Source organism: Lissotriton vulgaris, chromosome 5 (assembly GCF_964263255.1).
Source record: "Lissotriton vulgaris chromosome 5, aLisVul1.2, whole genome shotgun sequence".
Lineage (NCBI taxonomy): Eukaryota > Metazoa > Chordata > Amphibia > Caudata > Salamandridae > Lissotriton > Lissotriton vulgaris.
Window position 1 is genome coordinate 602,115,648 of NC_141693.1, and position 26,865 is coordinate 602,142,512.

The 26,865-nt window shown below is 43.1% G+C and overlaps 1 protein-coding gene across 4 annotated transcripts in view; it reads left to right on the forward strand.

Moving 5' to 3' along the window:
* Positions 1-16,842, forward strand: part of SGPL1 (sphingosine-1-phosphate lyase 1) — a 490,430-nt gene extending 473,588 nt beyond the window's left edge. The window contains exons 14-15 of one of the 4 annotated variants that reach the window (XR_015295917.1): positions 11,500-14,879; positions 14,940-16,842. Coding sequence is in view for 1 of the 4 variants with exons in the window: in XM_086922046.1 (XP_086778172.1) it covers positions 11,500-11,640 (141 nt within the window). In the remaining 3 variants the exon portion in view is untranslated. Of the gene's footprint in view, positions 1-11,499 lie in introns of all 4 variants that reach the window. The other 3 variants (XR_015295918.1, XR_015295919.1, XM_086922046.1) reach the window with 3 other exon arrangements.
* Positions 16,843-26,865: the final 10,023 nt, after the last annotated feature.

A 26,865-nucleotide genomic window follows, 5' to 3' on the forward strand; every position in this document is an offset into this window, starting at 1 on the left:
TGGAGTTACTCACACACCTAGTCAGTCATGCAAAGAATCAATCACACCTCCATTTTCTCAACTATACAATTATACACGCCTTACTTATTCAAACATATACTAACACATATTTACTCTCTTATACAATCCCTGATACATGTTCACAATGATCCATACAGCCCCTCACACATTCACTGGCTCTTATGCACAGTTATTTATATATGTCAACTCTCACATGTACTGTGTTTTACATATGTACTTACTTTGACATGTAGCACTGAGAAATCCATTCAATCACCAATACACTCATGCAGACAGTCAACCGCCCATACAGCTGTTTCCACATGCACTTTTGAACCCATACATATAGTGAATCAACTACTCACACATCTATGCACAGAGTCACACACCTCCCAGCCACCCACACACACACTCAGTCTCCCATACAAATACTTGGGCAACCAATCAATAACCCATATAGTTACTCATATAGCTACTGATCAACTCATGCAGCAGTTTACAGAACAACAGACATAATGATGCACAAATTAAGACAGTTTAGTCACTAACCCATGCACTCAGTGAGACACATTAAATCACTCACTCATACAGTCAGTCATGCACCTACTAAATCCTTCATCCAGACACTTATACATCCACTCATCCTTCAATATGTAAGACATATTTTAACTTTACAGAAACATACAGTCACTGGATGTTGTCATCAGTGATGTCATCAGTGATGTCATTTGAGATGTCATCAGTGATGTCATCAGTGATGTCACTGACCATGTCATGAATGATGTAATATGTGACACCATCAGCAGTGGATTGCGGGTGCGCGATATATAGTTAGTGCAACTAACTATATATGCGAATTTCAATGGTTTTGTGCGAGTAAATTAAGGTTTTGTAAATGCTAATCCCTAACTATATATGGTCTAAAACCTATGGTTTTTTCAGTGAATTTTCAAGGTTTTGTAAATGCTAATTCCTAACTATATATGGTCTATAACCTATGGTTTTTTCAGTGAATTTCAATTGTTTTTTAATAGCAAATATCAAAAGCTGTAAAATGTCAAGTACGTGGTAGGTAAAAACATTTTCGTATTTATGCACGCTGATGTGCTTTGAACGCTGCCCCCCCCTCTTTTCTTTTAGGAGTATTCTCTCTTTGCAGATAGTGAAGGGTAGGTAACACAGGCCTTTGCCCCCGTTGTAATCCGTCGTGCCTGCTTCCCTCTCCATTTGATTGATTGTTATCCTAGCATTTATTGTTTTGGAATTGGTTCTCTTTGGTTCATTCTCTATTTACAAACAAGCACAGAGTCTCAATACTCTGTTTAGTCTTTGCAGATAGTGAAAAATCGTTAAAAAAAACAAAAGGAATCAAGCAAAATCAGTAGGCCACTAATGGGATCTCTTTTTGACCTCGCTAAAATAGAAACATTATGAACAACCCCTCATGACAAATACGAAACTAGTGAGAGGAACTGAGCTCGACACCATGATAGCTGCAAGACAGCTCGGCTCCGCCGCCCACCCCACCCAAAATAACGACAAACACTATGCAAATATTATAAATATATACAACACACCAGCAAAGTAACAGGGTAAAACGTTTTATTAAATAACTATTTACATGGCAGCCTGCTGCAACATCGATCCAAACAAGCCTTTGTATTTTGGGCTCAAAATAAACCATCAATAGTAAGATTTTCATAGGTGAATGTAGGTTCATGGTTTTCCATCCACAGACTAAAAGCCTGGAGTGGGAGTGAAAGAACAATAACTAGGTAAGAAGGAAGGCAGAGGTTGTGGGAAGGACTCTGGATATGGTATGTTACTTGGTCCCTGAGATGCTTCGATGTCACTGCCTTGCACAAATGGCATAAGTCCTGGATGTTGGGTGCCATAGTTAAGGGTTCCGAGCAGCGCTTGTAACAGTGTCTGAAGCTTATTTGCACCTGCTGCAGCTTCACTATTCTCAAAGTAAATGGGGGCTGTTTGTGGACCTGACTGCATTGGAAAACAATGTTATGCGTGCCTCCCTGAACCACTTGACGGAGGCCCCCGAGATAATTGCGCCTGCTCCACACCTTGTCCCACAATCCGTTTGACCTGAAGACACGTCCTGCGGTGCCCTGGTCCGACCATCACATATACCTGCGCCAGGAGACGGCGTGGGGTGCAGTAGAAGGGAGAGGCGGCGCAAACGAGCCTCCCCCACCTCCCCAGGTGGAGGTTTCTCAGCTACACCCCAGCGCTTCACTCGACCAGCTGAATTGCGCCTGCTCTTGCTATTACAACGTCTCACCCGCCATCCAACGGAATTGCACCCAATCTTGCGGTACAGTGACAGGCGGCTGATACGGAGCTCACGAAATGGCGGTCGGCTCCACAGACTTGGGCCTGGCCTGCAAAGATGGCTCTGGGCAACTGTGGAACTCGGACGCTTGACTGCTAGGGCATGGGCCCCATTCCCAAAAGAGTCCCCTCAGCCTTGAAGATTCTACAACAGTCACCGGGACCCCCGACTCCCGTAGACTTCCGGTGGGGAGCGACTGCCATGATTGCTCGCAGAATGGCCACGATGTAGCCACGAGATGGTGGTGCTCTCATGCTGACGCCAGCTTCAGTCTAAAACATCCAGAAACACTGTAGACTACCAATTCGATCAGTTCCGGTGGAGCCCCAACGTGACCCGGTAGAGAAGAACTTGCCCTCCCCTCTTTGACTGATGGTTCTTGTTGCCTGTCCCTTCTCTTGTCATTTAACAGAACTTTTTGGACTGCTGAAAGGGGTTGTGTTCCGACCGCTGGTTGGTGGAGACATTTTGACTATATTCTGGACCTGCGTTGTCGCGTAATGCGCCATATGACGCACCGCGTTAGCGCACCCGGAAGTGCTCCGGTGCGCGAGGCGCAGCTTCCCGGAAACGATCCAGAGCGTGGCGCGCAGCGCGTAACGTAAGCATAACAGGTCATGTGACTTGTTAATAAAACTTTTCATTGGTTCATTTTACTTTTGTTATTCTAATGATGAAAGGCTTGGTCATATGACCTAAAAATAACACTTTTCATTGCTTTCGAACATTTTTTTTTCCCAAATGATGAAAGCCCCACCTTTTTTTTTCTCACTCTGACTTGTAAAGCAAAGGACCCAGATGCATTTATAGTTTATCACTAACAATGTTCCAGGCTAATGTATTTTCCCGGGAAATTTACAACTGTCCTGCAAGTAAAATACTCCTATTTCGAGAAAAAGGGCGTTTCTTCGTCCCATGAGGGAGCCGTTGAACAAAAGAGGCTCGGCCTTCTGTCTTAGTCGCTGATAGGCATGAATATCGGATTCTTATCTATCACTTTATGTTGCAGGAGTGGAAAACACAACAGCCTGTAACGACCGGGTTCTAGACTAGATGGGATCAGCTCCTGAGAGCCCCTCCAACCCAGCCGGAACGTAACCACCTCCCTCCTCAGGACCATCTATCCAGGCACCTGGGTACCTACCTGAGGATGGGGAACTCGCAATATACAAGCTCATATCATCAGAAACACCACTAAATCTATAGGGATACTAAGAATACTCACTGATTACTAAGAACATCCATGCCCTACACCACACTCATACCTCATAGTCTCGCGACCACATGGGTCCAGACTAATCTACCCTGGGGCAGTTCTGATTATCTACCATTACACACTGATTACCCTCAGTGCTCACTCAAGCCGCAATCTTGCGGGTATACACACTGCTCACCCTCAGTGCTCACTCGACACACAATCCGGCGTGCCATACACACTGGGCTGCAGCCCCAGTGCTCACTCACTTCAATCCGATCTGCAATCCGGCAGATCTACACACTGACTACCCTCAGTGCTCACTCAAGCCGAAATCTTGCGGGTATACACACTGACCACAATCAGTGCTCTCACTAACGCCACTTACCAATGACGACCACTTTCCTATGAATACCTTCAGCTCTCTGTCTCTATGTTGGGAAGTCTCTCTCACTATTCACTAAGGGTTTGCTACTACAATAATATTATGGGATGGCCAAATTACTTAGTATATCAATTATCCCTTAGTTGCAGGTCTCCTCTCTCTCCCTAATTATTCATTTATCACTTACCTGATCAGGGGTAACATCTGTTCAAACAGTAATACCTGACTAGGAGACAAGGTTACCTCTACTGTGTGGGGACAAAAGATATACACACTGTATGCAGGAATAAAAATGCTCTCTATCATAAGAACAACACATGCACACTAGTTCACTAAGAACTGGGGTATCTTTATTATAACAATGATGAAATACACATACACAGATCTGCGGGGTCTCTATAACTAACAGGAACTTTAACACACCGCTGAAAGAAAAGGATTAGACATACAGGAACAATGTTATCTGCGGGGTCTCTGTGACTAACAGGAACTTTTAACACACCGCTGAAAGAAAAGGATTAGACATACAATAGCCTAGGGAATAAGAACAAGATTAAGGTGTAAGTGTAAAGGGGACTAGTTTAGACTACCTCACCTATTAGAAGGAAGATTTCTCTCTGTCTCTGGTGGGATCAGGGCTCTCTCTGTCTCTCCCTCCGTCACCATAGCTTCACGCCTCTGGCTCAATTGCTCCAGCTGGCAGCCTCAGCTCCTCCATCTGCTTTAATGCTCTCTGACAAACTGGCAGTCCCAGCTGATAGTTACTGCTCTCTCTTCAGCTTCAGCAATCATCTGCCTTCTTTCTCCATTCCAGAAAACCAACAGAACTGCATGGTATTCTGCAGCTCCAGCAGACATTAATACTCTCCACTCTTCCCACCGAATTCCTGTGCTAGCTCCAGAGCTCTTTGCGCAACCGCAGTGGCCAGCTGCATGTTACGTCTGGGCCCAAGAGACAAACACATTCCTCGGATAAGAAGCAGTCCTGACTGGTTTTCCCCTAGCAGTCAACAGCCTTAACTATAAACTTTACCTTTCCCCCTGAAGCCTCTCAGCTCCATCAAAATGGAGTCTATCTAGTTCTGGGCCTTGTAGGCCTGAGAAGGATGAAATAACCCTTAGCTCTGTCAGAGTACCTACACAAACAATACTAATGTGTAATATAAAGTCAGGACCACAGGATCCACCCTCTACTATAGGCAAAATAATGAAAGGCCAAAGCCAATAGGCAATAGATGGCCTCTTCTAGGTCTGGAAGAAAGGGCTTAAAAGGGAAGAATACAGCCTATAGGTGTGAGCAAGCATAAAGTCTTTATCACTCCCAAATAGAGCCAAAAAGCCTGTCAAGACACAGCCCTTGACCATTTATCTTTACTGCGTTCCTGCGTATTATACCTTTTAACCGTCATGTAATCGGGCTGCTTTATTTCACTTGCCTTTTACTGATTCGAAAACAGTGGCTATTATTCAAAACTTTACCAATCTAGGTACTACTACCATGTTTTGTTTTAAAAACCTTTATTGTGAAAATGTCAGTATACAAATACGGGCCTATAACCACGTGGGCCGGCCACGGAGCAAACTGGAATCGTATATGATGAGGGGACATTTACACTGTAGAAGAACGTAACGGGCGACCCATTAGGTTGCAAGAACTAAGGTGTCTAACAGTTGCGGAATCGGTGGACGTACATTTTATAATTAAAGTACGACCGGGCCAGTTACAATAAAATTATCTAGATATACATTAGCGGGCAAGTACCATTGGTGACGTTAATTCGAACTTTCAATAGTACAGTAATCAATAACACATCAGAACTTAATATCAATAGGGATGTCCAAATGTTCAATCAGTACTCGTCCCCGCCCGCCATGTGCTTCAAAACTGCATACGTATCTCGAGATATCAAGGTTGGGCAACCAGTACACAACAAGGAGTTACGAGTCCCATTTATACCGGCGCCATTTTGGGCAAGGCCGGGCAGGTCCAGGATATAGTCAAAATGTCTCCACCAACCAGCGGTCGGACCAGAACCCCTTTTGGCAGTCCAAAAAGGTTCCGTTAAATGACAACAGAAGAGATAGGCAACAAGAACAATCAGTCAATAGAGGGGACGCTTTCGTGAATGGGGCCCATGCCCTAGCAGGCAAGCGTCCGAGTTCCAAGGTGTCCCAGGGCCATTTTAGTGGACCAGGCCCAAATCCAAAGAGCCCGCCGCCATTTTGAGAGTCTTGTTGCAGCCGCCTTTCGCTGCACCGTAAGAGTAAGCGCAATTCAGCTGGATGGTGGGCGAGACGCTGTAGCCGCAAGAGCAGGCGCAACTCAGCTGGATGGCGGGTGAGGCACTGTACCGCAAGAGCGGGAGAAACTCAGCTGGATGGAGGGTGAGGCACTGTGCCGCAAGAGCGGGCGGAACTCAGCTGGAAGGCGAGTGAAACGCTAAGAGGCGCCCCACTGCAGATGAGGTGCCTCCACCTGGGGAGGAGGGAGACGCCCGTTTGCGCCGCCTCCCCCCCACCCCCCCGGGCACCCCACGCCGTCTTTCGGCGCAGCATTGTAGGATGGCCACACCAGTGAAACTTGCTGGACACCACCTCGGTGCCATCCGGATCTCGGTGCGTTCTGCTGCCTTCGGCGTACTGTAGCAGCAAGAGTGACCGCAACTCAGCTGGAAGGCGAGTGAAACGCTAAGAGGCGCCCCACTGCAGATGAGGTGCCTCCACCTGGGGAGGTGGGAGAGGCCTGTTTGCGCTGCCTTTCCCCCTGACCCCCCCCCCCCCCCCCCCGGGCACCCCACGCCGTCTTTCGGCGCAGCATTGTAGGATGGCCACACCAGTGAAACTTGCTGGACACCACCTCGGTGCCATCCGGATCTCGGCGCGTTGTGCTACCTTCGGCCTACTGTAGCAGCAAGTGCGGGCGCAACTCAACTGGACGGCGAGTGAAACGGTAAGAGGCGCCGCACTGCAGATGAGGTGCCTCCACTTGGGGAGGCTATAGAGGCCAGTTCGCACCGCCTCCCCATTCCCCCTACCGCCACCCCCCCCGGGCACCCTACGCCGACTTTCGGCGCAGCATTGAAGGATGGCCACACCAGTGCAACTTGCTGGACACCACCTCGGTGCCATCCGGATCTCGGCGCGTTGTGCTGCCTTCGGCCTATTCGCACATCGGTCCGCTACTGACGCCGCCTCACAGGCCAACGGATTTTGTAGGCTTTTTATAGCCCAAAGCCGCATAACAGGTCATGTGACTTGTTTATAAAACTTTTCATTGGTTCATTTTACTTTTGGTTTCCTAATGATGGAAGGCTTGATCATATGACCTAAAAATAACACTTTTCATTGGATTGAAAAAAAATTTTTTTCCCAAATGATGAAAGCCCCACCTTTTTTTTTTCTCACTCGGCAATCCAAAAAGGTTCCGTTAGATAACAGAGGGGACAGGCAACAAGAACCATCAGTCAAAAGAGGGGAGGGCAAGTTCTTCCCTACCGGGTCACGTTGGGGCTCCACCGGAAGTCATCGAATTGGTAGTCCACAGTGTTTCTGGATGTTTCAGACTGAAGCTGGCGTCAGCATGAGAGCACCACCATCTCGTGGATCCGTCGTGGCCATTCCGCAAGCAATCATGGCAGCCGCTCCCCACCGGAAGCCTGCGGGAGTCGGGGGCCCGATGACTTTTGTAGAATTTTCAAGGCTGAGGGGACGCTTTCGAGAATGGGGCCCAAGCCCTAGCAGGCAAATGTCCGAGTTCAAATGTGTCCCAGGGCCATTTTAGTGGACCAGGCCCAAATCCGAAGAGCCGGCCGCCATTTTAAGAGTCCTGTGGCAGCCGCCTATGGCTGCACCGCAAGAGTGGGCGCAATTCACCTGGATGGTGGGCGAGACGCTGTAGCCGCAAGAGCGGGCGCAACTCAACTGGATGGTGGGCCAGACGCTGTAGCCGCAAGAGCGGGCGGTAAACAGCTGAATGGACTTTGAGGCACAGTGCAGCAAAAGCGGGCGGAAAACCGCTGAATGGCAACTGAAACGGTAAAGGGGCGCCCCATTGCAGCAGAGGAGCCTCCACCTGGGGATGCCCGTTCACGCCGCCTTCCCCCCCCCCCACCCCACGCCGTTTTTCGGCGCAGCATTGTAGGATGCCAAGACCAGTGCGGCAAGTAAAGGACATCACCTGGTGCCGTCCAGATTTCAGCGCATTGTGCTGCCTTCGGACTATTCGCACAACAGACCGCTACTGACGCCACCTCACAGCAGACCATTGTTGCTTTGTTTTAAAAAAAAATTGTTTTACGTGTTTACTTTGTTGGAGCGTTGTATATATTTATAAGGTATTAAAGTGTTATAATCCTACTACTTTGTTGGAGTGCTATATATTTTTAATGTGACACATAATTGTGAAGACTTTGATGTATAAAAACACATCCCTGGAATCTTCCGCTTCAGGCTCGGTCCCACACACCCTCACAGTGAGAATCCCCTCCCCAATCACAATACAGGATCGTTATCAGATAGTAGGAACGCGTGTGGTGTGACGGATCTCATGAGGTGGGGGCCTTGATCTACTGTAACTCCTTTGAAGAGTTGTGATTCTTTACAGTTGGGACCATAAACTACTTCCGCAGTGCTAGGTGATAGCCTGGGACCGGCCTGGACAATCGGACACAGAGGAAGAGGAGTGTCAGAGGGTGCGGTAGTGAATAGGGTTAAAGGGAGGTGTCGGGCGGGCACGGGGTGTGATTCTCAGGGAAGAGCAGCGCAGATGGGGGGAGGTTTATGACCCATGCATGAGAGAGAGCGGGGGTGACCAGTGCGTGGGGGAGATGCTTGCGAGGGTGGGGAGCCATGCTGAGGATCGGCGACGTGCAGAGAGTGAGTCTGGTCAAGGCATCTAAAATGGCTGCCGTGCACGACAAAAGTGTGGCATTGGAAAAAAAGCAAGATGGTGCAGACAATGTTTATCAATACGGATTAATTTATAACAATTAGTTTTTAACAATATATTTACTCGCAGTGTCAAAATGGCGGTCAACACTTCTGATTTCCTTCAAATCGAACGTTAACAGACGTCACGCAGCAAAAAAAAAAAAAAACGCTTACGCGCAGCCGCTGGAAGACAAGTATCAACATATATGAGCATCCTCAGCCACCCTCAGAAAACATAGGGGGTCAGGATACGTCTCCCGTACCCCCTTATACCCACTTCTCACATTGTTTTTCCTCCATCTTGTAATTTAATTAAAACGAAACACAAAATGGCGAATTCCTGTTTCGTGACCCGGTTCGCTACGCGGTTTTTTTATTTGCCCCACGGGACCCTTTAATAACGCCAACATCATTCCTAGGGGGTCAAGAAGGGTCTACCTTGCCCCCTTTCATTAAATTCCCCCTTCGTTTTTCTCCTCCTCTTGTCTCTCGATCCTACCGAGAGACAAGATGGCGGCCGTTCCGGACTGTTTAGAATGTTGACAGACACCGGAGAGTTAATCAGCTTCGCTTCGCAAAGTTCCGTTACGCGAAAAGTTCGCGAACCGGAACGCTACCCGGGACGCTGTCACAGATATATCTGTTTTTTAAAACGTTAATTTCTCAAAATCCACTGGAGCACATATCTTGAGACCTAGCAAAGGCACATCGGGCTAACAGTCCCTACAATTTTGCCAAGTTTCGTGCAAATCCATTCAGCCGTTCGAGCTAAAAGTGAGGCCAAACGCCCTATGGAAAAATGAATGGGAAAAACGCGTTTTGGGACCCCCCTTTTTTCTCGGCCCCCCCTTGACGAAACCCCCCCAAATGTTCAGGGGCTGCTCAGAAACAGAATGTGCCATTTTCCTGTAAATTTCAGCCGATTCCGTCCACAAACGCCAAAGTTAGTAGACATAGAATTTTCAAAAGTCCCATAGAGAAAAAATCCTAACTATATATACCTACTGGTATATATATATATATATATAAAATATTTCAATTTTTGATAAAATCATATATGATTGTTTTTAAAAAAACATGATATTTTTAGTAACTTTTGTAAGATTCTAATTAATCAAACGAAATAAACTTGAACCTCAAAAGTCTATTTCTGTAGCAGAGCTTTTAAGCACAGGTTTGGCACAGTGCAAGCCACACGGAGCTAAAGAGTGAAATTATTTTCAAATTCAAGATGATGGAACATGAAACTCCCGTCTTCAAAAGTATTGAGGTGGTTTTATGTGTGATCAGCAAAAACTATACTTTGGTTACATTTATAATGTTATCAGCACTTAAGTGTAGTATTAGATCTTCTGTCGAAGAGCGGTCACTTTTTAACCTTGGCCATTGTTTCACTCTTCAGCGTGAACATCTTTGAACCCATCTTTGGATGGGGCGCACAAGATTAGGGGACATGCGACTTTGGCAATTTCCTCTACAATTCTCATTACAGGTTAACCGTGTTTACTTTCATAGTTTTTGACATGTGACATTCGGAGGCCTAGTTGTGTTTCCTCAGTTCTGGAAAAAAAACTGCTTATGCTGTGCTTTATTTCAAAAGTTGCAAGAGCATGAGTTTTCGGGGTTTATGTAATTTGGCATATGGGATGTCCTGTAAAAACATGGCGGAAATCCTGTCTGCTCTAGTACAAGTGCTATATGCCGTTATTGGAAATACACTTGTGTTACAGCAGAAGGCTCATCCGCCTCATTAGTTTACCCACCAGGTTTCAACTAAGGCCCTTAGTTCCCATGCACAGTACAAACGAGATTCTCATTCTCTTTCTAGGTCTAGGTCACAAAGGAATAAATCATTTGTTACCAAGGATGCCTAACCACATTTCTGTGCAGTGTGTTTCACTATGCCCCCTTGTGTTTTGAGAGTCCCGTGGCTAGTCTGTGAGGATGCATGGGATGAGCATTGCTTTCCTGTAATTTATCAAGAGCATCTTCGCTATATTCTTTAGCAATGGCTTGCTCCCGCTGTAGGCAAAAGGACTACTATTGAAATTGTGGTTGAGCTCTTCTCTTGCCTGTCACAAAGAACTACCAGTGCACTGCATTCTTGGTTACTGCAGCAATTTAGTGACAATACTAAATCCCTGAGTTATATAAAAATGTATTATAATTTAATCAATTTGTTATTTTTTAATTCTGTTTGCAGATAAATGCTAATCCTGATGTCTTTTGATAAGCAATGTGAAATTATTGTTTAAATTGATATTTCTGTTTGAAGTACGTTTTGGGGGATTTGTGAATCAATCATTCTATTTAGTGTTTAATAATTTTGATGGACTCACAATAAAGTAGGATTAAGATAGCAAGTAAATAACTTTCCATTGTCTATGCTTTTGAAAGTGATGCCTATTGCTAGTGAGGCAGTCAGCTGATCCAGCCAACTCTTTATAACGTCTGATCTCGAGATAGTCACCCTTACTTTTTGGGCCTTTATTTACTTGGCACGCTCTCATCTCACATCATATGTGTCCCATGTATTGTGCATGACTTCCTTACAGGCAGGCATGGTTTAGACTGAGTGTTTGATGCAATAGTGTCATGGTTATGTTTTGGTGTACTAATTTGGTTTTAATTTTCTCAATCTAGGGTGCTATCTATGGTATGGCACAGGCTATTCCTGACCGATCAATGGTGTCTGAGATTTCCTGTGCTTTTCTGGACTGCTTATATACCACTGAAGATGGTTCCGGTGACAAGCATATGAACGGCTCCCCCAAACACCACTGAAGCTGCCCGAACATGCAGTGCCTTACTGTAACAGCTCTGGCATGTTTTCTTCTACGGGTCTCTGTTGAAAAGGCTGAAGGGAAGACATCTGGAGCTGCTTTTTGTCCTGTGGTTAATAATGCAGAATTCTGATATTTTAGGACAACCTGAACTTCTGATTTATCCTTTTTCATCTCCGCTCAAAAATAACCACTCCCACCAGGACAAAGCTGCTCTCTCTTGCACTATTTAAGCCTTTAAATCATTATCTAGCCAGTTCAGATCAGCAATAAACGACAACTGTATTTTTATTTGTTAAACGTACAGGTGAAGCCTTCATATCATGCCATTTCCTAATATAATTAATTGTCCACAAAGCTAGTATGTCCAATAATGTAATATTACTGTCTTGTTATCTTACTAACAGGTTCTTCACCTACTGTTTATTTCTGATGATTGGTCCCTAGAAATGCATTTTTGAATGTTTTTAACCTGGGAAACCTGGACCAGAATCTAATTGCCTTCTACGTACCGAAACACTGCATACGTTATTCTTGAGACAGGGGCTTAATCTATAGTCTCTGGTTCCGGTATGTAATTGCTTCCACGGAAAATATGAGGCACTGGTCCCCAATTTTTTAATTATTTAAAGTTTAGTAAACTGTCTCGAAAAGACTCATTAAAAACTGTGAAATTTCCTCGCAGTTTGCTTTTCACTTTGTTTTTGAATCCAATGCTACATGTTTTTTTTTTAGTTAGTTTCTGAAACTTATTTAGATTTAGGCATAATAATAAATGCGCTTTGGACTTGCCTGGAATATTGTGCTCTCTACTCGGGTAGACTGGCTTCAAATGACCACTGTAATATGACAGTACCCTGTGACATCCCTATTAATAACAAAAACTAGTCTTACTATGAATAAGCATATTGTTAGGGTTCTGTGGAAATATTTAAAAAGATTTAAAACAAGCCTCGTGATTGCTAAAGAAAGATAATTGTAAATCACAGTTGAACTAGGAATTTGACATTAAAAGCAAAATGCAGAAAGTAAAATTTGACTGTCAAAAATGTATTTGTCAGTAATAGTAATGATGTTGGCGTCATCATGTTTGCTTTTAAATACGTTGAAGAATCTCTTTGTATGTAGTATGGTACTTAACCTTAACAGAACCTACCTCTACAGAGTTTTTATTTTTGGTACCTATTTGTGCTGATATTTGACAACGTGGCAGTAAAATAACCTTGTTCTCAAGAAACACACTTTCAGCCATTGGCTAGGAAGAGTGTTGGCGGGAAGAGCATTACACTGCCCAGTGTGTCTTAAATTGATTAGCAAGAAATATCCATGAGCACAATGCGAGTTCCTTATTACTCTAATTAACGGGCAATCTCACTTGTGTAGAACAGTTTGCTTAGCAAATGAAAATGAGATGTCATACTGCGGAAAAAAAAGTAATATGGCTAAATTGTTCAAATGTTAAATCTGTTTAGAAGACTGTGCTTTACTCCATATTTCTGATAATTAATAAAAATAGTGTTTAGATTCATACAAATAAATTGATTAGAACACTGTTAGGTAAATTATCAACTAATGAAACTTAGATGTGTGCCTTTAAAATATTAGAATTATGAAGGCTTCCTTATGGGCCCAGTCTAAATGAGGGATACAGTTTTAAGCCACTCAAGTAACAGTATAACAATTATTTTTGGAATCATGTTTTTTGTAACTTTTTAATTTCAAAAAGGCCCTGCCTTTAAACACAAAAGGTTCGGCATTCATAGCTGTAACTGTGTTTTTATGACGTAGGGGCTCATTGATATTGGCTGGGTTTTACTGCAGTTTTTGATTTGGTGCCCAGGGAAAGTGTGCTGAAAACCAATTCAGATCTGAATATCTAGTAATTTAAAGTATGTGTAATAAACGGAGGCTTGACATAAGTACAGTGAGTTTTCCTGATTATACAATTGCTTCCTTTTCAAAAGGTTTGACTAGCTGTCCAGTTGAAGAGTGTTCTTCCTGACTCTTAAGTTTGTTTTGCAGGTATTCGAACCTCACAAGAACTCTATTGGTGTGGTCAGTTTTTGACCTGTAACTTGCCGGTTAAAATCCTTGCAACACATACTTAGGCTGTAACACCAGTTATTGGCAGTACTTATAAATGACACATACTGTGATTGCAAGTTTTAAACTAACCACCAAAACTAATCTTTACACAATCTTCCCAGTATTACCATGAGATGTATATTAGAAAATAGTCTGCAAGCATGAAATTAGGTTAAAAGTAGTTGATACATCATACCTTTTGTGTATGAAAAGTTTAATATTCCCCTTTGACGAAGCAGTAGTTCTTGTAAAAAAAAAAAGTTTTACATTTTTGATATATAGCTCCAAAGGTATACATATACTTAATGTTGGTTTGCCTAAAGAGGTGTACACAGTCAGTGCTGTAGAAGTTTTGTCTCGTTTCATGTGGTCAACATACCAAAAAGCCTTAATTTTATACCAAATGCTCTGAAGTTTGGTGCAGCCTCGAATGTGCTTTTTAGCCAGAAAGGTGTACGTAATATTTTTGCACAGTGCAAACGTGTATGTGGTATGAATGTACCTTTGGTGAAAGGCATGGTTTACAGTTAATATCTGTATGTGACCTTCAGGAAAAGCATTTGTAATTGTCCCAGAATGGATCACTTTTCAGAAATAAATCTTTCACTAGTTTTTAAGAGTTGCTAAAATATTTAAATGTACCACATCTTTGCATTTTAGTGAGGGTTTGCCATCTGTATAACAATTGTTATTAAAGAAAAAAACATGCTATGGTCCTAATACAAGACCAGCGTTTACTACTTGCAGCATATGGTTAATGCACTTTGACTTTCATGTATTCTTTGCAGTATATGAAATTGTGTTTTGTTCACAAGGCTTTCTGCAGAGAATTTTATTACTTTTTATTAGCATCATACAGTAAGGGTTAAAACCCTCTGTGCACTGTATTGGAACAGTCACTCTGATGCAACGTCACAGACATTTTTATTACTTTTAGTAGCATTTCTCATTTGTATTGGTAGCTTTGTTACACCGTGTCGGTTACTTCATCCAACCCAAGTGCCTCCAACTAGCCAGGAAATCTTGGCAATGACCAACTAACTTCCCACAGTGAATCAGTGAAAGGTAAAACACAGCTCAGCACAATGAGTTAGTAAAGGTCGTATGTTCGACTTCACCCTATATGTTTGCACAGTGTGTCTTAACACCTTCCACGCTGATGACGAGCTGGGCTCGTCATGGCGTAGCCTCCTCGCACGCTGATGACGAGCCCAGCTCGTCACGTAACGTGCGTTTTAAAAAATCTCAGCGCAGGAGCGGAATTCCGCTAGCGCGCATGCGGTTAATGCTCAAGCTGTAAGCCGGAAACTGTGCCGAATGGAGCATCTGGTACTCCATCCACCTTGAAATATTGTTCAGCATGGAAAGATTGTTTTTAGAGGATGCAGCTGCAAGTTGATATTGCCTTTTTCGCAAATTATGCTTGGTAATTGGGAATAATAATGCTTTAAAAAATCTGCTTTTTAATTTAGTTTAATTTGGTCATTGCCCCACTTATTTTTTTTTTACCATGAGCACACTATGGGAGGTACCTTTGTAGCACAACTTGTAGGTGACAATCAAAATATCAAAATCTCGCCACTGCTTCACAAAAGAATTTTATCATAGATAGAAATGTTAAAAAAATAAGATAAGGGCCACTCTGCTCCTGCCTCTCTTAGCTACAGAATGATGTGTTTGCAAGGGTTTTTAACATCTGTTTAGTTTTAAATACAGTATCAGTAATTAATCAATAAGGTTTTACTGAAAATGTAAGTTTACTGTCCATTAGTCTGGATTTATTTTACTGTATGTGTTCTTAGATTCCAATATTTAAAATTTGAATGCAACTCCGACTTAGTCAATATATGGAAGATAGCACACAAAACCTTCTTGCATTTCTTTGTTTACCAAAGCGACACTCCTTTCATCTGCCAATAGCGCCTGCCCTTTTTATATACCTCTATGAAAACTAAATATGCCCATGCAGTTAAAGATACATTAGATGATTAATGTATCTATTTGGATGTGATTGATGTATTGTATTTTTGATGCTGCATTGAAGTTCATGTCCTTTACACAAAATATAGAATCTATGTAACTTGTATGTCGGAATTAGAGGTGGGAAGGAACAGATCTCCAGTGGTATACAAGGTAATGTCAGTGTTTATTGTCCTTTACACAAAATATAGAATCTATGTAACTTGTGTGTCGAAATTAGAGGTGGGAAGGAACAGATTTCTCCAGTGGTATACAAGGTAATGTCAGTGTTTATTTGCCAATCATGCACTATGCAAAATCTATGATTAAAAAATAAAAAAACATTTGAGGTGATTTTCTTTTTAAAACAATTTATTTTCAAGCATGACATCCCTTAATCAGTTAACACACTGTTAATGGCAACATTCACAATTGCCCCATACCATTATATTAGCCCCATTTATTGTATGTCTATAGAACTCTGTGGCCTTCCACCTTTTTTAATTTAACGGTTATGTAAATTTGTATTCTCTCAAGTAAGAATGGGACTTTCTTTTATAGATAGTGATGCATTTTTAAAATTCTTTTACATCTCTTAACATCGCAACAAAATGTCAAATTAGTATGCAACAGTCTTGTTTTTTTATTTAATTGAATGTTGTTGAGTAACAAGCAAAATGGACTCATTACAACTATATTAAAGCACAAGATGGCTTCTTAACGTATTTGTGAAAGTAAAGTCTACAAGAATAAAAAAATAAATATCAGCACAACTACCACACCTCTGCTGCCCATAGCAAGTTCTTTCCATCTCCTCAGGTTCAAAGAGTGAGCCTTCCTTCATGTGCAACTTCACTCCGTTGTTTTACTAAATAAATACAGTCTTTCGTTTAACCTTTGTCCAATTTATTCACTAGAACTATACAAAATAATTTTTATTTAAATGATGTCTAAAACTAGGCAATACCACTTTTCATTTGTTAACTTTGTCCTATGTAGTTATTCTCAATTGTTTATTATCTTTTTAATTCAGTTTGCATACCTTAATGTATTACCTTTGGGCAAGAACACCGCTTCTGAGGGGAAGAAAATGTGGCATTTTGATTTTGTTGCAAGTGCTGTTGAGAAAATAAATGTTAAACTTCTATGTTTAATAAAATTGTGTTTGAGCTTAATTTTGATGGTTTAAAACAGGAGTCTTCAAACTGTGGGGCGCGACCCCCAGGGGGGCCATGGAGTGGTGTGAAGGGGGTCGCGCCTTCACAGTCACACGTCTGCCCTGGCCTCCAGGGCTTCAGCCCCCCTCTTCCCCCGTCCTTTGTCTCAGCCTGGGCTGCTGCAGTGAAACTCGAGCTGCTGGGGGCTCGGCTGGGCAGTGTCTGGAGTCTTATCTCTAGCACGCCTGGGTTTTTCACAGGTCTTTAAAGGCCATTAGCATATTTACATGCCTTTGTAAACTGGTAACAGAGGCTTAATGTTTTTTATGGTTCCAGTACCCCCTGGGCCCCCACTCTGCCTATTCCTTACATTTGAATTTTTACACTTCTTGCTGTAGTGTGAGAATTCATTTAATGAAGAGAAATATAAAGTTGGGTTGCCAATAAAAAAATGCCTGCTCTTGACACTAAATAGAGTTATGAATAAAAAAGTATGTATTAATTAGTTATGTGACTTTTCTGTCTTTGTTCTCTTAAATTTTCAGTCATGGATCATTGAGGCAGCCCTAGAACACAATTAAAAGTGACACAATTAAAAGTGCTTTCTATTTATATTTGCTGTTCTAAGTATTCACAGATAAGTGCTAAAAATACAGCTTTAGGTGACTGCTTAATTCTTGGCCATCAAAATAATGACCTGGTAACCCTAATCATAAGACTGGTCGTTTGTTGCAGGATCAGCACATTATTTATTTCCTCCACCCTTGAACCCTGATTAATGCCATTATAGCAATAGTTTAACTAATATCTGAAACCCTATGCTTCAAGTTTCAGGGAATGCACCCTGCTTTCAGACAACTCACTTCTCATCCTCGCCTTCACTTTCATGCTCACCCTGCACGCGCAGCGATCACAATGCACTCACACTGATCACTATTCACTCATAGCAATCACAATACACTCACACTGATCGCCATGCACTCACAGCGATCGCCATGCACTCACAGCGATCGCCATGCACTCACAGCGATCACCATGCACTCACAGCGATCACCATGCACTCACAGCGATCCCAATGCACTCACAGCGATCCCAATGCACTCACAGCGATCACAATGCACTCCCACTGATCACAATGCACTCCCACTGAGAACAATGCACTCACACTGATCTCCATGCACTCACACTGATCTCCATGCACTCACAACATTCACCCGCTCACCCTGCTCTCACAGTGATCACTCTGCACTAAAAATGTGCTTGCATTGTTCACTCTGTACCTCACCCTGCAGTCACACGAGCACACTTCTCATCCTGCACTCATGTGACACTTCACTCACCTGTCCCCCCCCCCCTCACTGCTCAATCTGTAGCTCACTCAAACAAGGCCATCACTAACCATGCACTAATTTGTCCCACTCTGCACTTACAGCCGAACCCAAATTCATATGGTCACCTCACTCAACCTGTAGTCACTCCTTTTACCCTACTCTCACACTGTTGCATTGCTCTCCGTGCAGTCACATGGGCACTCTTGTCACCCACACAGTGCAGAAGGTTAAAGTACCTGGTACACAGAAGATGTACCATTCACATCACAGAAGTGAGAGTGAGTAAACTATGAGTATTTTGTCAGACAGGTGCTATATAGAGATGAGGTGTATTGTTGGTGAGTGGTAGTGAGGGAATTCATGGAGAAGGTGGAAAGACTGTTGCACTGTGTGCGACCAGGGCTAGGGCCAGCCCTGGCTGGGAGTGTTAAAGCCCCCCGAAGTTCGGGTCTAGTGGATCCCCTGCTTCTGCCTATTATTTACATTTGTAGTGCGCTACTGTTACCAAAAGGTGTCATGGGGCTAATAACCATCTGCCTGCAATGTGAGAGAGGGATCCGGGGTTGGGAGAGGAGAGAAGAGAGTGATGGAAGGAAGGGGTGAGAGGAAAGGGGCATGGGTAAACTGCTTAACTCTGCACAAGACCGCCAGGGTTTGAAGGGACCCTTGCTGCTCCCGGCCATGGCCAGGTGAGTTTCTAATGTGGCAGCGCGTATTCCTGCGGATTGGGAGGCCCTTCACAGAGGTTGACTAGACATCTTTCTGATGTTAATTGCTGTATTTTGTTTATAAACTGGCACTGATGGGGTGAAATCTATGCTCAGTGTTAATGTGTTTAAAAAATGTCAAAATAATAAAGCATTGCTATCCCAAAATACGCAGCATCACAGAACATTATTTAAATTTTCTACTCACACAATTTAGTCAAGCCTGTCGCATAATTTGGTACTCACTTGCCTCATAATTCCAGTAGCCCTGCCTAGAGGTTTAGACATTTTTTAAGGAGGGGGTCCTTACGCCTGTAAATGTTGACAGGGGGGTCTCGGCATCCAAAAGTTTGAAGACCTCTGGTTTAGAAGGTGTTAACTCTTTTTTTTCATTGTAAGCTATTTCTTTTTTAACAGTATTACTTCTCAGAGTGAAATCATAGAAGCTGTTGCATTTTGCACTCATTGGACTCATTACTATAAATATATTAACCAAAGATGAGATCATGGATTTAATTTGTGACAAACGGATGCACTAAATATCACTGTAACATTTATGTTCCCACCTCAATTCCTTGTTCCTTAATTGAGCTGGGCATGGTCCGCTCTCAAAACACAATTTTAAGGCCTGACTTTTTTTTAGTTTTTTAGGTTTTTTTTGTAATTCTTTTTATTATTTTCAAAAAAAAAAAAGAAATAGACATATCGGGTGCCATACATTCCGATACAATGAGGTGAACAGGATATATACGAGCAATGCAAAAATAGTCGAGACGCCTACGCTTACGTTTGAGAAGCAGGATGTGCAATAGTACAATATACGATCCACGTTAAGCGCCATTCCTCAGAGCCTGTCTACCCAAAAAAAAAAGGAATAATAACAGAAGCATGATCACCAGATATTAGAAGACAATCGAAGTCAGGATATTCCACCAACTATACTTATAAAGAAAAGTGAAGAGAGAGTGAAGAAAAAGAAACCATAGAACAAAAACCAAAGAGAAAATAAAAAACCCATCCCCCCAACCCTGCACCCCTACATATGGCTATTGCCTAACCCCAACTAGCAGTGTGCCTGTCGCCCCACCTAACTAACTTCCAAAGATAGAAAGAGAAAGTGGATGAGGGCATATTCATACATGCGCCGGTCCCCCCCTCCTCCCCATCAGAACCAAGAATCCCCAATCTAAGGTCAAGAAGTCTATTAAGCCGCATATACGTAGCACAACAGGGGAAACTTTAAACACCGCCCAACCTCCAGAACGCATCATGATGGCAATCCCCATGTCACAGCAATACTCAATACTAAACCCAGTCACTCAGTCTCATCCTTGACCCGGCCGATCAGAGGTGCGAGCCCCTTCCGGACAAACTGTCGCCTCCGCAGGATAGTCAGAACAGGAAAAAGATGTATCAAAGTTCAAATCGAGATGTAGCAGAGAGATGAAAACGCTGAGAACACCATCAGATCCAAAAACTCTCCTCGCCATTATGGACTCCCAGCTTCGTTTTGTCCGCCATCTTAGTGGTGCCGATATACGTGGGAGGGACGCGGTTTCAATTCAAAAACAGTTCCCATCAAAAGACTCCGGAAAGGGAGCACCTAGCAGTCCTTCCTTAATCGGCAACGATCGTAGGCCAGACAAACCATTTACAGCATCGTGCATGCTTCCATCAACCAAAACATTGGTCAGAGGCTCCAACACCTCCCACAGTACGGGGCCTGATTCTTCCAACGATGTGGGCATCTTGGGGGTCTCGAGTCGTTTCATTTCTTTAAGTGGAGTAGGGTCCAGTCCACTCCGTCCGATTCCAGACAAACGCTCCATCATTTTGTGAATGCGGGCTACAACACGATCATGAAGTGACCCAATGGCTGCCAGCACAGTTCGTAGTGACCGGTCACTCTCAGTCCGTTCCACCACTCCTCGGTCGGTCTCGGTCATGTTCACGTCCCCAGAGAGCCGGGTCTCCCCGGGGGGAACAGATAGATGTGGAACGGACAACGGCAGAGGTGGACTTATCGATCGGTTCAATATCAATCCGGACTCCGCTACCGAAGGCGGAGATCTCAACCCAGCGAACACCGGCGGGGCCAGACCGGGCCACCGGGCCAGGGACCCCCGGCCACCGCTTCAGTTGTGCATCGTCACCCCTCCTTCGATGTTACCAACTCGGCCAATCGCCGTCAACTTGGGTCCAAAAATACTTCCACTTCGGTAGACCGGACCCTGTCCCACGACTACAGCCGATGTTGTTCAACTGAGCCCCGGCTGGGCCAGTACTCGTGACCCCGGCTTCCAAGCTGGTCTAGGCTGCAAACTGCCACACGACGTAACTTTGTCCACCAAACAGGTAGAAATCTCGGGATTGCATCATTAAAGCTGTAGTTCGGTTCATAGACACGAAGGCAGGGTGCAAAATCAGGATCAATTACAGGATCGTCAGGCAGGAGTCGGAGTTTGGCGGAGCCGGGAGCTTATGCGGCCATCTTGTTTGCTAGCGTAGCTCCTCCTCTTTTAGGGCCTGACTTGACAGAGCTGCTGTCGCCAGAAAACTATGTGAGAAACACCTGTGAAGGGGCTTTGGCTCCACCTATATGTTTGCAGCCAGGAACACATGTTTTGATTGGGCAGAAGAGGTGTGCTTCAGAAAAAAGTGCTTGCAGACCACACAGCGGTGAATATTTTCTTTCTTTATCCAGCTGTCTGGGCTTAAACTTTCAGAAGTACACAAATGCCATTCTAATGCTATTAAAATGTCTTGGATAACCAGATCCTCTAAGGTGTTTTTCTCGGCCAGCAGCATAGATGGGAGAAAGGCAGTAATCAATGTGCATGAATTTTTAGGCCTGGCTTGACATTGAATTCATAAGACAGACCTATTGGCATTGCTACTGCTTGTTATTTTAAGAAGCAGAGTGGAGCAATTGTGCTAAGTTTGTAGGACGTGTGAGCTTCTTTTGCAGTTAAAGTAAATAGGTACTCGACCCAAATTGAAGAGGATTTTGATTATTCCTGCAAAGCTCCTTCCATGCAATTTGTGGGCAAAGGGCAACATTATTAGCAGACCTGGATTCTGATCCAAATATGCAAATTATAAGTCAAAGGTATATTCTCACTTTTGCCGTTTCATTCTCCCTCTTTTTGACTTTATATTGTGCAAGTTTCAGAGATAGGTGTATACCCAACATACTCACTCATTAGGTCTTTGTCTGCTATCTAGGTTCCTTGTGCTGTATCTCCTCTTTTACTGTTCAAATATACAAATAATTTTGCCACAAATAGTGTTTGAAAGAATTTTCCAGCCTTCGGATCACCAGCTATTGTTGAATTGACATTTTGCTGCACTGACACTTGGACTCAGACCAGGTCCAGCACCTATATTGGCACCAGCTCTAACTTTTCCATAACAAGGAAACCACTTCAAGAACTTTAGGCTCAAAAGAAGGTGACTGTGTCGAGCTAATGTAGTATATATGTTTGTAAGGACATTCATCCAACAACACATGGTGTACTTTGTCGAGATGCTCAGATTCTTTTGGTTAGGACGACGAGACTACCAACCCAGAGACTACCATGACATGCCAGTGAAGACAAATGTTACCAGGTAACTATTTTTTGAGAAATGATAGTAAAGAATCTGGAATCACACATTTACTAATTCTGTGCAAAAGTAAATTTATACATTTCCCAAAATCTCTTCTCGATTCATCTGTGAATTATTTCTAAACCAGCACTCACGCAGTGAGCGTTACAGAAGCCTGATGAATCTCCCTGAATCCTTGATGGAGTAGCTCTGTTATTAGTTTGTCTCTTAAGGGACAAGCTTTTTATCTTCACACTGCCAAAGCATCCACAGACACCCTGCATAATTGAGCAAATTGCTAAGCTAATTTACAAACATTCTCTAACCATTTATTTATTAAGCGAAGAGTTTTATAAAGCACAGAGTATAGCATTTCGGTACTTCAACCGCGCATGACGGAAGGCAAATACTGCTTGCAGATAGTAGGAGAGGATGGAATTCTTCCATGCAGGGTAAGTACACTTTTCCTAAACTTCGTTACCTAAGACAACATTCATATGGAGTAAAGTCAAAGGCAGACCTAAATAGGGGTTGTCTTCATATGTTTTCAGGCGCATATATGGCTGAGTTCAGAACTCAAGTGTGGTGTAAGGGCATTTCAGAGTCTAGGTCCTTCTATGGTCAGTGACCTTCCTCCATGGTTTGTCATTTAGAATGATTGTTAATTAATTAGGTGGATGGACATTAAGAAAAGTGCTGAAGTTTGAGCATAGTGACGTGTCAATTTCTACAGCTATGCAAGGCCTTTGCCTCACATCTATCCTCCGACCCATAATGCAGTATATATTTGGCCCCCACACTCCTTCCAAAGAAGTGACACTCAAAGTAGTCCGCAAAATCTGAACCATCTCCCAGAAAGGATTTCTTTTTTAGGAGGTCACCACTTGCCTACTTATAAGTTCACAGCCCTCCTTAATGAAAGTCTGTATTTTCATTTCTGTAGGTAAACTGGGATTTTGCCCCAGTATACTTTACGGACAGTGCATAAGACCTACAATTTTATCTTGCCATTTACATCGACCCAATAGTCTCAAAGGCTGGTTTTGATAAGGTGCCACTTACTAGCATTTAGGCACATTCTGTTGCCTTTCAGTATGTTTGCTTGCAAAGACTAGACTTCATGATACTGCACTAGTTTGATTCTGGTGTCTGTATGTAGAAGACTAAGAAATATCTTCCCAGAAGAGAGAGAGGGAGAGCTGAATGTTTTCCACTGCGATGGCTCGATAATTCAGAGAGGTCTTTGTCAAAGAAAATGCTCAGATTCCTTAGTTTTGTGAAGGCAGACTAAAGGAGAAACGAAGGCCCGAAAGACAAAAGAGACGAGTGATGATCCCACAAGACGCTGCACTACAGTGTACATGTGGAAAAAGGAAAATATTTTTTTCAGACCGACCAAGCTTTTGCACGCTAGTAACATATGTTGGAGGGAAATTCGTTAAACAAAAAACAAGAGACAATTTGACAAAGTAATATGGGTTTAAACAGTCCGCTCCAGAGAGACTGAAAACTGATGTTCAAAGTACATTTCAATGGCAATGCTATTTATTCCCCCAAACCAGAAAATAAAAGGTTACAAGTTCATCATTTAAGTAAGCAGTCTTCACACAGGGCATAAAACATAACATGAGTATATGTAGCAATTTCTCGGAAACAAAAGCGCATTCACACTGGCCTATCCTCAAATGATGAGTGGGAATCCCCATGTGGGTTTCGGCTCTCGGTATGGAAGTCAAGCAAAAATAGGTTTACTGACCGCTTAGCAGCGCATGGTTATTTTATGCTCAATGCTGATTGGGCCAAGCTATCTTACCTTTTCATGTGGTTTATTTTGGTAAGCATCTGACCTTTAAGTAAGCTGATTTCTGTAGAAGCGTGCACATGTGTGTCAGTATGTACTAAGGCAGGATGCGTACCTAATTTTTTTTCCTGTGTACTTGTTCGAGCAAAAGTTGTAAGAGATCGCAATACTTTAGAGCGAAGTGGGCCCTCCTGTGATTGATGCATCTTGGCTTATTCACCTACCAGATGGAGGTCGTGGTGACCTATTTGTGACTTGTTTGGTACAATGGCTCATCTGAACTAACAACTTAAAACTTCTTTTAAAAGTTCCCTTCCTGAAGCTGAAGGGAATTGTGTACTGTTTTTATGCAGCAGCTCAGCTTGAACTGAGCGCAAGATGTTTCCTGAAGGTGACCTATTTTTTATGCAGTAGCTCAGCTAACGAACCACAAGAGGTTTCCTGAAGTTTACGTGTGATGTGACCTGTCTATTTCTGCCGAACCCAATGCACTTCACCACGTCCCTGCTTCCATGCATGGGCCTGTCACTGCTTACATGGGTTTAAAACTATATCTAACCTCAAAGATTTGCAGGGGGATCATGGGTCTTAGATCTGTGTGGGTCTTTACATAATGCACCCCATTCTTACCGATATCATTCCCCCCTCTAGTTGATTCTTCAACTACCTCTGCTAACATCCCATCATCTAGGGGGATTACGTCATACTCACTACCCTGTCCACTGACATTTTTTGAACTTTTCCTAACCGTAAACACTTCTCTCATCTTGGCTGTCATCAAATTGCAGCACGCTAGTACTACTGTTAAAATAAGACCAGTCAAGAGCAACACCACAACCAGAGGCAATAAGGCCCTAAACACCCGTCTCAGGCACCCCTCTTGCTGACCATTTTCTTTTGTAAGTCATGGAATGTCTGAATGGCCTCAATGTCCTTGCACACATCCCCCTCCATGTCTGTCATTAAGTCCAGCATGAATCTGTGTTGCATTACCATCAGTCTAATGAGACGTAATTCTACTTTAACTGTGTTGAATCCATCCTTCTGTTGCCTTTATGGCCTTCATGAGTTCCTACCACATGATTTGAAGCCAGCGGGCGGTTGCTTTCGCATGAAAAAACGGTAGGATACTGCAGAAGAGGAGTTAGGCATCATTGAATGGTTTATGTTCCTGTAGAACGTCTTCCCAAACTGCAATGCCAGTGTTCCGCAGCTGTTTTCTTCATGTGGTGATGCAACAAGGTCATTGGACGGCTCATGGGATGGACTTGTACCCGGGAAGGGGTGTGTAGGGTCACAAGGGACAAGAGGCCATTCCAGTTAGGGTATATCTGTATGTGGAGCCTGACCCTGCAATGCAAGTAGTGGTCCATGAGGGTGGAGGTGCACCCCCTGCATATCGGCGCAGTATATGGGGGTGTTGCACGTGAAGTTACTGCTGACCTGTACTGTCCTGTTTCCTCTGAAACAAAGAGAAATTAGTCTTAATTTCATTGCTATTCTAGGGTGTATGGTAGTTTCTGTCCATGTATATCTCTATAAGTTCGCATCCTGTATTTGTAGACATTGTCCTATCTTATCAAATCTTAAAAGGACTGTCTGAATCGGTACCATTCTATGATGATATTATTCTACATGTGAACTTGGACCCCGTAAACCATTTTTTTGTGAGCAAATACTGAACCTGTGATGTTAAGGTCTGGTCAGCCTGCGCAATCAGGGGTTTAATCGAATAGTGGGTAAGACCTTCTTAAGATGCCCTGGAGTAATACCCTTTTTTTCTAAACTGAATAGGTCTTTTTTTCCTGCTGTTTCATTCTTGATATCTCATTCTTTATCTCTTTTCTTTCTGTCAGCACTTGTAAGACTTCAGGGGTGGTGTCATATCTAATTGTGTTAACTTGCGCAGTAACAGGATATTGTGTTAGTTGTACGTTATACAAAATTGGGGATCAAAGCATAGATACCCGCACCAGTCTTAAAGTCCCCATTTTTTAGCCAGAAAAAGGTGCACAAGGGCTTGAGACACAGTCCCCTATGTCCCAATATGGAGAGACCAGAGGTGACCCACCTGGTCTCCCCAAAACATACAACAGAAAGACAGCCCAGCACACTTATAAGTATCAAACGTGTAAAATACACAATAAAACAAGCTCATGCAAAGACTGTTTTTCCCAAAGAAGGGTCGATGTTATGTTGTAATTTTGAACTTCATCCTTTATTTTTCTTTTAAAAAGCGTATTTTTGCAACCGCCAACGTGGATAATGATTCTGAAAAAGGAAATAAATTAGATCAATTTACCAGATGTAATACAAAAGAACTACGTGATCCTCAAAAAGGAACTAGCATTATATTAACTTTATCTGAAGGGTAAAAAACAACAGGAAATAGAAAGAGATCAAAATGACTATGAACGAGGCCGCATCTTTACGTTTGCACGTAAATATGATGATGTGGCTGCTAAAAATATTACCGTACCTCCGGTTGAAGGCCTCTAGTATCTCGTCTAGTAGCACCTCTGTTTCTTTTATCTCCTTGGTTGATCGCAACCCAGGTGAGGGCCCTAGTACCAGTACCTCCAATCCTAATCTGGCCTC